Source organism: Chiloscyllium plagiosum, chromosome 19 (genome assembly GCF_004010195.1).
Source record: "Chiloscyllium plagiosum isolate BGI_BamShark_2017 chromosome 19, ASM401019v2, whole genome shotgun sequence".
Taxonomy (NCBI): domain Eukaryota; kingdom Metazoa; phylum Chordata; class Chondrichthyes; order Orectolobiformes; family Hemiscylliidae; genus Chiloscyllium; species Chiloscyllium plagiosum.
The window spans coordinates 27,662,630-27,675,024 of record NC_057728.1 but is presented as its reverse complement, the minus strand read 5'-3'; the positions used below and the strand labels follow the sequence as shown (position 1 = coordinate 27,675,024).

The following is a 12,395-nucleotide window of genomic DNA, read 5'->3' as shown; positions in this document are numbered from 1 at the left end:
AAATTACAGATCAATCAGAGATGATCTGGGTCCTCCAGCCTTTTGATTAGGAGTTACTGTTGGACTATAGCAGGTCTCAGATTAATTCCTGTGCTTTCTACCACACTCCTGTCTGACAGCTGAGGTGTGCCAGAAAGCTCATGAAAATTTCAGGACCATAAATTGCAATAACATGAGAGTTTCTAGCAAAGTGCAATCATAACCTAAAGCTTGCTTCTTCAGGCAGCATTCCAGTTTCAGGAGATTGTTAATAAACTTTCCCCAACAGGACTTTCTCAAAGTGGATTAACATTACTATTCATTTGCTTCTCTACATAAAAGCTTGTATTCTGCTGCTGCTGTTTACTTACACATTGAAAAGATTGAGGCCGATACGATACAAGCGTTTGCGGATGATGTCAGTAGACAGCGTTGGTGACTTGCAGCTGCTTGGATTCTCACAGTGGTATCTGGGCATGCTCAATATCATGGCATGCAATGCCTCCTTCGAAGAGACTTCAGATGGTGACTTAGCAGAGATGGAGGTTGTACTGCTGCTGCTGAGTTGTTCTGCATTGTCCAAACGATTAGATTCCAACTGAGGATCTGGCATTATTCCATTGTTATGGTCAATTTGAATATTCTGCATTGCCAATTGATTCTGCCCCACCAAATCCCCTCCTAGTCCATTGGAGTTGATATTAACATTCAGTTCTGTGAAAGGATGATTATTTTGAATGATCATCTGTTCTTGTTCTGAAGAAGAACTTTGGGAACCTTTCTCTCTCTCTTCCCTTGGACACTGCTCATCTTTAGCAACTACAACATTCTGCTCAGACTCTGGTGGAGCATTCTCACAGTTTGCCATAGCAACTGATGCAGATTCCATGAGGGAAGAAACGGACATGTTTTTGTTTTCGATATGGAAGGTGACATCCCTGAAGGCCATCATAAGCGTACTCCCACTTTGTGCAAGGCCATCTTCCAGTTTGTCATCACTGCTTTCTTGTCCTGTTTTCCCCATCTCACCTCCTGACCTGTCCTGCATCGATGCACTGCTGAAAGTCTCTGTGAATTGATAACTACTGCCATCTTGCAGCGAACACATTGTCTTCAAGCTCCAGGAGCTGAGAGCATCATCAATTGACTTTGCTAGTGATTTAACTTGTTCTGTGAAGGAGTCCTCAAGCTCAGTCAGAGCCCCACTGATACTTGCAGGTAAAGATGGCGACCGCACCAGAGGGATTCCTGCAAAATTATACCCTTCCATTAAACTCTCTGCATTCTGTAACCTGACCTTTCGTAGAGAAATGCGTCTGGGCATGCGGCTTTCCAGCAAGGAATTCCGAATCTTTTCAAAGTTCTTGCTGAGTTGGTACTGACGGAAGGCTGTCTGGATGGTACAGGCAGCCCGGCGAGATACCAAATGGCCTCCATATTTGTGTTCCAGCATTTCAATCTGAAACAGGAGAGATACGAGATATCAAACACCATTCTGAACATAGCTCTCAACATAGAAAACCTCAAATAATGATACTGCACATTTGTATATAAGTACATATACTGTATGAATGGGAAATGTCCCATCTTAAGGTTTCATCTTTTTCACACTTTCATTCACCTTACCTGGTTAGAGGGAGATTACTTCTTCACAGAAAATAAAATCTTCCCACAAAACTCTATAAATGATTTGTTGTAATGTCATCACACTAGAACACTACTTAACTGCACTGCAATTTCTCATATTGAAAATTCAACACAACAGCATATGTAACATGTTAAGACTCCTCACAGTTGTTGAGCGTATCAACTCATCCACATGAGGAATTGCAAACTCCAGCCTAGTTTAAGTACTGTGATTTCCTGTCTGCAGGGATCACTGTCAGAGGGCACTTGTACTGCGCAGGAATATCAACTTAGAAAGCAGGAGGCTGAAGAACACAGCAAGCCAGCCAGCATCAGGAGGTGGAGAAATCAACATTTTGGGTGTAACCCTCCTACTTTGCCACCTCCTGATGCTGCCTGGCTTGCTGTTCTCTTCCAGCCTCCTGAATGTCTCCCTTGGATTCCAGCATCTGCAGTTTTTTTTGTCTCTGGTTACTTTCAACAGCTTAATGAAAGGCAAGCAGTGAAGTGAAAAACAGAAACAGAAGGATGGAGACATTGAAAAATAAACGGGAGGTTTGCGTGAGGGGAGGGTGGATTTAAAAAATCAGGGAAGAGGGGAGAGAAGAATACAATGTTTTGTAAAATACATTCAGTGTTAGTTTTGCTCCATGGCAACATTCGGTCTTAGGCTCAGAGCCCATTCTGAGAATTCAGTCTAAATCTCAGATTAAATCTCAGTACCTGTATAGTGAAGTAGTGCTATTGCTTCCAGGCTACAGTCTTTTAAGGGAGATGCTAAGCTGATGCTTCAGTTCAGTTGGTTGTAAAGTTATCTCATGACACTTTCTGACAAGCACAAGGGCATTCTCCAATATTATGATCAACTCGTGTTTAATTCCTCAAATTCCTCAAACAAGCGCATCTCAACACATTTACTGATTGTCCATCTCATTGCCATTGTGAGCCCTTGTGTACAAATTAGTTGCCATAATTTGAACTCCAATGTCTGAACTCCAAATTATATTCATTAAACCAGTTTACATCGGCCCAATCTTGAAAGGAGCAACATAAATGCAAGTCCTTTTGCTTGAATACTAAGGTCATGTGATCACATCTTGTTTCTTACAAAACATTTTTGGGATTTTTGTTCGCTGTTGTAATTGCTCAATTAAGATGAACTGGCTTCCCAAATTATAGTTAAATAAAAGCTGGGATTGTGGAGTGATGAAAATTTATTTTACTCAACAAGTCTGGGTATGTATTGCCTAACATATTGGTGAAAACAGATTCACTAGTTACTTTGAAGGGAGAAGGAAATTTTGCAAAGTTGACGCATTGATAGCCTGTCTAGTCAGAGACCTAGCTCTGGCACAATGTGCTGAATGGTCACTTTCTGTACTATATAATTCCATACCATGCCAATGTGAATAAATCAAATAAAAATTCCTGAAAATAGTTTCAATGCAGAGATAGTGAGGTAACTCTCAGTGAGATTATCCTTCTGGAAAACATGGGGATCAAAAGCCCTCTCGCGTATTTTTCATCCTCTAATGTTGGTGAAGACCTGCAGTAAAAGCTGGAATCACATACAAAACCAGCGTTCATAAAAGTGTATTTACTGTTCTGGCAAACACATTAACATGAGTCGTTTGCAGTGGCTTACTTAGTGGAAGACCGCCTGAAATTCTGCAGTAAATAAAAAAACTGAAAGAACTGTAGATGCTGGAAATCAGGAGCAAAAACAGGAATTGCTGGAAAAGCTCAACAGGTCTAGCAACATCTGTGGAGAGAAATCAGAGTTAATGTTTCGGATCGAGTGATCCTTCTTCAGAACAGAAAAGTTAACTCAGATTTCTCACCACAGATGCTGCCTGACCTGCTGAGTTTTTCCAGCAATTTCTGTTTTTGTTTCTTAAGTTCTGCAGACCTTTCATTCTGGCATAATAAAAGCAAAATACTGTGCATGCTGTAAATATGAAATAAAAATAGAAAAATTGGAGAAACTCATCAGGTCTGGCAGTGGAGAAAGAAACAGAATTAGTGATTCTGGTTGAGCCTTCTTCAGAAATGGAATGTGTTGAAAAGCTGTGAGTTTTATGCTGCTGACAAAGGGGGAGAAGCAGTGAGAGGAACAGATGGTGAGGGTGCTCAGAGCAACAAACAAAGATTTGCTCATGGTAGTAAAGGAGCGATTGAGATGTAATATAAGTCTTAACAATAAGATTGAATAGGAGAAAATAGGTCGCCTATTTAAACAAAGCCGCAAGGCAAAAGTGGAGGACAATGTTACAGTTTCCAACACTTGCCCCTTTAATTCTTCCTCTTCATTCTCCTAACTGCTGAAATGACTCAGCATTGAATTCAACTTCAGAGAATAAACACTTTTCTCCATTTTGATTACCCGCATCCCCCCATCACCTCTTGTTTGTGTATTGTTGGCTTTGTCTCAGAGAGCTGACCTATTTTCTCCTATTCAAACCTACCATTAACACAAATTTTCAATCATTTCCTTTACAACCATTAGCATTCCCTTTGTCTATTCCTCTGGGCACCCTCACCATCTATTCCCCTCACTGCGTGCCCCCTACTTTTGTCAACAGCATAAAACCCTTCATTTTTCAGACCCTTTCAGTCTTTACACTCAAAATGTTAACTTTGTTTTTCTTCCCACAGCTACTGCCAGACCTTCTGAGTTTGTCCAGCATTTCCTTTTTTGATTGTAGAATGTGCACTGTTGCTGGAGTATTCAGATTCAGGACCTGTTTCTTCAGTTCAAGATGCTATTGGGCACCTGTGCCAATATTGGGTCATGTTGGGCACCCACCAAAGCAAGAAAAGACAACAGAGTTGTGCTGACCAACTACTGGCAAATGTGCTGCAAGGCTGCAATCTTCCCATGCTGCTAGCTGAGCTCTTTCCAATCTAAGCCAAGCTAACGTCTGCTGGTCAGGAGGTCGGTTTACCTCTTCTCACCTATTATTGTACTGGTTAGCAATCAGATTCTTGGCCAAAGCCAAAACACCTCCCAGCTAAGGAGCCTGCTCACCAGCCATTGTCTGATCCAGGGTATCATGTTTAAAGTTGAAGGAGGTCCTACTTCAAACAAGAGTCAGCAAAAATTAGGAGTAAAGCAAGAAATTGGCACATCAGGATTCTAGCCTAATTTGTGAGCTTAAAGCACACTTGTCCTATTTGCCAGCCTGCAGCAAGGTGTCAAAATCAGAAATCAGTGTGATTTTTTAAACAATCAAAGAGAAAGTGTTCATTGCAGCTGGTTTAGTTTAGCAAATTTGTTGTCAGCAGGGGTTGTTGCCAAACAATGTTTTTGATAAAGAAGAGGATGAAACTGCAAAAGTATCCTAGAAGATAATACAATAACCTTAGTTGAGGCGTATCTCATTATACCATGATTTCCTAGTGCTTCTGTACAATAACACAGGCAGTTTTTATATAGATGAGCCATTACAATGATGTAACTCTCCAAATTCTGAGCCAATGTTTTTGTCGCATGGATATTACTACCACAGTGCTAGAAACAAAAGGTCACAGATCAGTGGTGTCCTTCAAATGAATTACCATGTTTCTTCAAAGTACAGTCAATGAGAGAAGGTTTCCTGAAGTTTTGATGAGATTAGATTAGATTAGATTAGATTCCCTACAGTGTGGAAACAGGCCTTTCGGCTCAGCAAGTCCACACTAACCCTCCGAAGAGTGACCCACCCAGACCCATTTCCCTCTGACTAATGCATCTAACACTATGGGCAATTTAGCATGGCCAATTCATCTGACCTGCACATCTTTGAACTGTGGGAGGAAACTGGAGCACCCGGAGGAAACCCACGCAGACACGGGGAAAATGTGCAAACTCCACATTGTTAAGCAGGAATAGAAAGGATGCACAATATTCATCACTGAACATTCATCATCATTCCAGAACATGAAAATCATTCAAATCTTGATGGTTAAAAATGACAGCAATTCCCACGATATTCCTCAATCAGAATAATTGCTAAACTGTATAAAATCCCCAGGAGAAAGAAGATGCAAATTGCCGTGTCATTATGATTAATTACCATGAAAGAAACAGCTTAGCATCTCTCTAAACGTCCTCACCTTTTATTACCTTCAATGTTCTTCGAAAAATAATTATCTCTTCAGTTAGACCTTTGGCCACCTCCCACCATTTCCCTGCTACTTGGGTCTGATTATAAACCGTCATGTATGTTTGGAAGTTCTGTCACATTAGAAAAGCTATAACATTGCAAGTTGTTGTTATTGAGTGGCACTGAAACAACAGTCTGATCAACAGATTCAGATGAACTCCAACCAGGAGATTGAAGCTTATCTGGTTTATCAGATTCATATGAACCAGTAATTGCACTATGGATTTTACTTGAGGCTTCGTAACCTTATAATGCTATGGTCACGTTTCAAGTTAGAAGTCCTGCCTGCATGTGCAATATTCCAAATCTCTCAACATTCTGAAAATGTACCTTATCTTTCATCTCCCTCCTCCCTACACTGCCTCTCAGATCAGTCTGCAAGCAAAATGTAATGAATGTTTACAAAGCCAACAGGATGATATATAGTGTTAGAATCGGAGCAGTTCAATAGGCTCATAACTCTTGCATGAAGAAAGAGCATGTTATTGTGAATGCACAAAGAATGTTTCACCTGTACATTTTGCCCATGGAGAAATAAACACAAGAGCTGCAATTGAAATATCAATGATCAAATTATTTGATAAGGCCCACTTTTGGACAGGGGGGGGTTGCAATTCATGATCTGACTGCATCTGTTCCTTTTGAGGCAGACAACATTCAAATTTCCTGATGCTCTAAACATTTAAATAAGAGAGCAAGTATGACCTACACTGTTGCTACCTGAGCATTCAGCAGAGCTCCCAGCATCATGCACAACTAGCAATTGCAGCAGCAATGCCTTTTCTCAATTAAGTCCACAGGTCTTATATTCATTGGGAGGAAACTGCTGCTGCTGATTGGCTGCAAGCAGGAGCTGCATAAATGGAGTACCAGAATAGTATGACATCTCCCAGGTTCTTCAATTTAATACTGAGTTATAACTGGAGGAGAATAAGATGAGGAAAGTCTGAAGTTCACAAGGTTTTGGAGGGGAGATGACAGGAAGTTCTCAAAGATAACCTCTGCATCACCATTCTCTCACTCTGCTCAATTTACCACATTTAGTCATCCACATTTCATAGCAAACAGATTCAGACTTTCATATCACATCATGAAGTTAACACTGTCCAGTAAAATTAACCTTCTTCTCACCTTCTATTGTTTAAAGATTCTGTCACATTGTGTTGAATCATGCACCTGCCATAGTTGAATAGCTGCAGATTTGTGGAAACAATGGAACTATTTTCTAATCAATCAGCTTAGAGCTATTATTGCACACCTTCGGGCCAATTGGGACTTAAAGCCAGGAGGGCTGCTATGTGGGTATGTACCAGAATATGATATTGTGCTGGTAGGGACCAGTGTGATTCCAAGGGCCTTTGACTTACATAGAATGAACTCTAGTACACCACAGAGCTGGTTTCCTCACTCACCGAGCCCGAAAATATCTCAGCTTGAAAGAGGAGCAACTTCATAGTTTACTTTCTCAATAAAACTGCTACCAAGGGGTTTAATTGATTTGTATTATATGTCACAAGACTAAGACACCTGATCATTTAAAGGATGCCATGCAACAGTCCAATGGCCTTTTGCTGTATGACTTGAGTTCAAACCAGCCTTATATATAACAGGAATGTTTTTCTTTGCATTAATAACAGCAAATCAGTTTTGTAGTGTTTCACACTAGATCTCAGGAAATGGCTGTTTCATTTCACAATGCTTTGATAAGTTTTGAATCAAGATACTTTGGGGTAATAATTTTAAGTTTTGCGAAGTCAACACTTTTTGTTTTGCCTTCATCAAGTCTAGGACACAAGAAATGAGATATAAAAAAAGGGAACACCAATCTACACAGCATGAGAAGAACTGTTGATTGGTTGAGCCACCGTCACTTCGGAGATGACAATAGTAGCCCAATCATTCAGCACCTTCTTCTCATGACGTATAAATTGGTGTCCTATTGTTTAAGTCCATTTCTTGCATCTCAGTTCTTGTGAATGCAAGACAAAAAAGGTTCAACTTTGTATCTCCTTTTATAATGTTTAAGTTTGGTAAAGATTTTCCAGTTTTCAAGTGAAATCCATGTAAAAACTCAAAAATATGTTCTAAAAGGAACACTGTAGAGAGGAAATCTTGCCAAATATACTTCCAATATTATTGCAAGAGTTAACAAGATAACAATAGTATAGCAAGAAATGTATTCCCCATTGCTGGAGCACAGATTTACTCTTCCAGAGACCTATCCTGTCTGGGAACCCTTTATAATTAACTAATGTGATACTGTGACTTGTCTGATAGAACAACCCTTCTGAAGCAAGATGAGATTGAGTGTCAAACATTTGTTCACCATCCTGACCAATCATTCAAGTTCAGGCTCATTACCTCCTCAGCCACCAAAAGGGAAAATGCAGGTGATGCTGCAGTGGGAGAAGAGAAGGGAACTGGTTAAAACAAGGCAGGAAAGCCCCAAAGATTCTAGAATGATGAATGTCTAATGGCCTTGGTTCAAAATAAGATTCAAAATATTTAGTTTTTGGGGACTAAAGAGAGGAAAATGTGGTCACCCATACTTCCCACCCTCGAGAAGGTCATTTGGCAGTGCATTTCTTTCGGATCGCACACTGGTCTACCTTCATCTAGTGGGATCATCAATATAACAAAGAATTGGTTAGGTTTGCAGTCCGTTGTCATCGATTGTGTGACATCTTGCCCTCCTCATGTTTGTGAGCATTGTTGAGTGGTGCAGCTATTGCGTTTGAATAGTTGACAGTGTGTGCAATCTATGAGATGTGGGTAAGAAGCCAAGTATCTAAGGGTGAAGTGAAGCTATGGATGTCAAATACAAATCATGAATGACAGAGATTGCTGATAGGTTGAGTGATTGAGGTATAGTGGGATGAACAGAATGTGAGACTGGAGTGCAGTGTGTAATATTTGATGATGCATTCACCAACCTTGACATGCTTGTAAGATCATTGTTCTTGTGATACTACAGCCATGTTATCAGGGCTATACTGTTGGTGTGTATGACCAGAGACCCTCCTTGACCAATGTTGTGGAGACCATCTCTCAACCATGACACCTCCAGCACCAAGGCCTCTAGTGAAAGCTCTGAGAAACCTGGAGCCTGTTTTCTTCTTTATCGCTTCATATTCATTCTTCGTGCAACTTGAAAACTGTTCTCCATCTTCTTCCAGCATTTGCTGGAAGGTTCAAAGATTGAACCTTCTCTTTAAGTGATGCTAGGCTTAGGCATTTCTGGGTTCAGACTGCGTGCAGCAACTCAATAGTAAGTGTTACTGTTGGGTTACACACTGCAATCAATAAAATTAAAAGGTAGCTTTGCAAACAAAGGGTGCAGGCTAATATCATGTCATAATTTTAAGGGTTACTCAGTTTTGTCCACTAAATTCACTTCAGTCATATTTATTACCTCTTAAAATGACTCATGTATCAATCAGGTATATTGCAGCAATACTGGGGAAGCAAAGAAGTAAAGTAAATTGAACTACAATAGCTACGTCAGCCAAAAGTTATGTTGTAAGGACATCAACAACTCCGAGTGTTATTGATGTTTTACAAGAACAGCAGAGTCGTAAAATAATGAGAAATTCACTTTGTATGTGCCAGCATTCTAGGTTTTCACCATATCATTGCATTGTAGTTTGTTCATTTTGCCTCCAGGCCATTTTATTTCTGTTTCCCAGATTTATCTGATTTCTGCATATATATTAATTACCCAATATGAGTGACAATAGTGCTGGGAAAGTAATACTTTAAAATGACAGGCTCCCAGTGTTAAACAACATTAGTGTTGACTGTGCTATATCGAGCTTAAGAATGCACTGGGAGTTTGTCATTTCAAAGTATCCCTTCCCCAACGCCATAGCCCCTTGCACTCGGCCAATCTCTGGGTTTTAGGAATGTACATGATGGGGAGCATTGCCCAGTTGTGTATGTCCATTTTTTTTTGAGAGGGTGAAATAACTGCGTGAAGGTGTGTGTTCATTAAGCAAGTTGATTGTGGTTAATTGATTGATTAAATGCCTAAGTAGTTTAAATGCCTAAGTAGACACGAAAGGGGGACAGAATGAACCAATGTGTGGAAATAGCTAGAAGACTGAGTAGTTAATAAACTCTATCCAAAAGAAATTGCTCTTGGTTTCTTTCTCACCAACTGGCTTGGATCTGAATTGATCGTAGAACACTGCTTGGGATGGCAATTGTAAAACAGGATAACAACCTGTTCTGCTAAATCCCTGCATTCATCAAACTAAAGTTTGAAGATCAACAGAAGAGTGGATTTTGTTGATCTGCTGTATGAGTGGTGAGATAGATACGGGGGAGGGTTTATTGTGGAGGTATGAATGAAAGTATGCTTGAAAATACTCACTGTTCACCTGTCAGTTAGAAATAAATCTGGCCCTGTTGATGACCTAGGGACACTAACATCAACCCTCTGCCGTCTTCCCCCTCCCACTAAGCATAACTTAGAAATTCTAGATCTATAGATGAAAAGAGATCTCCTGCTCTGGCAGAGAAGGGAATTGGGAAGAAAAAGGGAAATAATTTCAATTCACATTTCTAACCTTTACAGAGAAAAATATTGTGCAACAACCCACACCCCACAGTGTCTCTGAGCAAGTTTCCTTACCTCTACATCCACCCCAAGCTTCACCTTCACCACCAATCTTTATTTTGCACCTCCCTTTTTTATGAAACTCTATTTAGCCTCAATTAAAAGGTTGGGGGTCCTCATGAAATAGGAAGGCAACTTAATTTTGGGGGTTGTAGCCATCCAGAACCATGGCATTTAATTTAAATTCCAGGAAACAAGACACAAACTTGATTCTGCTCAGCCAACAACTGAGTCAATTAATGACCAACTAAGGGCCTAATTCTGCCTTGACTGCAATTATCACAGGTCGAGCTGGGACAAGTAAGAATCAACCAATCAGCGACCTCATGTACCATGATTGTTTGGGGGTGGGGGTGGAGGCAGGTCCCTCAATTTTCAATAGTTTACTCTTGATCTCATGCCCCCTTTCCCCATGAAATCCAAGCCCAGACACCACACAAACAAAAGCACTTGCCTGACACTTTGCTCTTCACAATATTTCTCCTCCTTCCAAACAGCAGCCACAATCTTCTCAGTGGCATGGCCGAGTGCAAGACTGATTGCCTCTGATTGGCCAGCAGCTCTCGCTGGCCTGGACATCAGGCCCAAAGGTCTTGACTTCAAAGGAAAGTCCGCCACTGTTCTCTAAACCACCTGATTGGAAGAATATATGACAGCCCTTGCTCTCTGAAGAGTCAGCTTCAGGTACTTTGCAATCTTTTGAGCAAATGGGTAGACCCTGACAGAAACAGAAAGTTTCACCTGTTGTGAATAATTCTGGGCACCGCATTTTAAGAAGGCTTCAGAGGGGACGCAGAAAACATCTGGCAAAATGGTTCCTGAGATGAGGGATTTTAGTCACAAGGATAGATTCAAGAAGCTGGCGTTATTCTCTTTAGAGAGAAGATTGAGGGGTGTACTGGTAACACATTCAAAATCATGAGTAATCTGGGCAGAGTAGACTGATGAAACATTGGCTGAATAATAATATCTTTTCATCAATGGTGGTGCTGTGCTACACCAGTTTTACATCACTCAGGCATTAAATATTATTAAACGTATTAAATTATTATTCTTATTTAATGCTTATGCTCCAACCAATTCAACTTCTCAGTTTTGTACTTCCAATGAATTTTACCTCAATTAAAAACAAAAGTGGAAAGAATCACAAAGAAAAAAAAAAATCGGATGAGAAATGACAATAAACATTGGCCTGGCTAACAATGCACACATCCCATGAATAAATGAAAATGTCTTTAAAATAATACCTGAATTATTTTAGTACACCTTCATCCAATTATCCTGATATTATATTTGAGCTTGATTTCAAGCCAACAACATGAAAATGTCTACTAATTGTGAAGTATAAAGATTTTATAATTAACTAAAATGCACAGTTTACAATGGAGAGATTCAAAATCAAATTCTGCCTCAAGCTACCATGTCCCTGTTTAAGTAATTTGTATCTTCAGCACTTATTGCTGTTGCTACAAGCTATTGTATATTCATGTTTTGTTTTAATGTCAGTGAAGAAACATTAGGTACATCTTCAACATGTGCTCAAAAGCCAGGGTAAACTATTTGGTTTCGCATGGCTTGAAATTCACAGCTGTTCTTGAATATCAGCTTTTTGAAACTATTGACATTTTACTCGATTGATATATATGTGCAGAGCAAACCCAGATTTTCAAATGAATTGAAACATTTAATTGAAGGAACTTGCAGATAAGCCTTACTGGGGACATGGGAAGACCATTTCTGACTTCATAATGTATTTTTCATTAAAATTAATTGGCACAGCCCTTATCATTTGTTCTTTACCAGACCAAATCCAGCTTCTCACTGAATGCAACATATCTTCTGGGAATATAGTTGAAAAATTCAAAGAAGTTTTATCAAAGTTTTTGTGCCATCAGTTTATTTGCTTCACTTTAGAATGAACTGAGAAGCTGTGGCTTTTATGGACAATTGATAGATAAAGAACAATGTCAGAAATTTTAACAAGAATATGAGTAATTCTATTATTGGCAGATAGTTTGAAAGGGGAA

At 39.8% G+C, this 12,395-nt stretch overlaps 1 protein-coding gene across 1 annotated transcript in view; it reads right to left on the bottom strand.

Moving 5' to 3' along the window:
* LOC122559430 (IQ motif and SEC7 domain-containing protein 3-like) overlaps positions 1-12,395 on the bottom strand; it is a 386,113-nt gene that overhangs the window by 131,588 nt on the left and 242,130 nt on the right. The window contains exon 4 of the mRNA XM_043708878.1: positions 351-1,438. Coding sequence (XP_043564813.1) covers positions 351-1,438 — 1,088 coding nt within the window. The remainder of the gene's footprint in view (positions 1-350; positions 1,439-12,395) is intronic.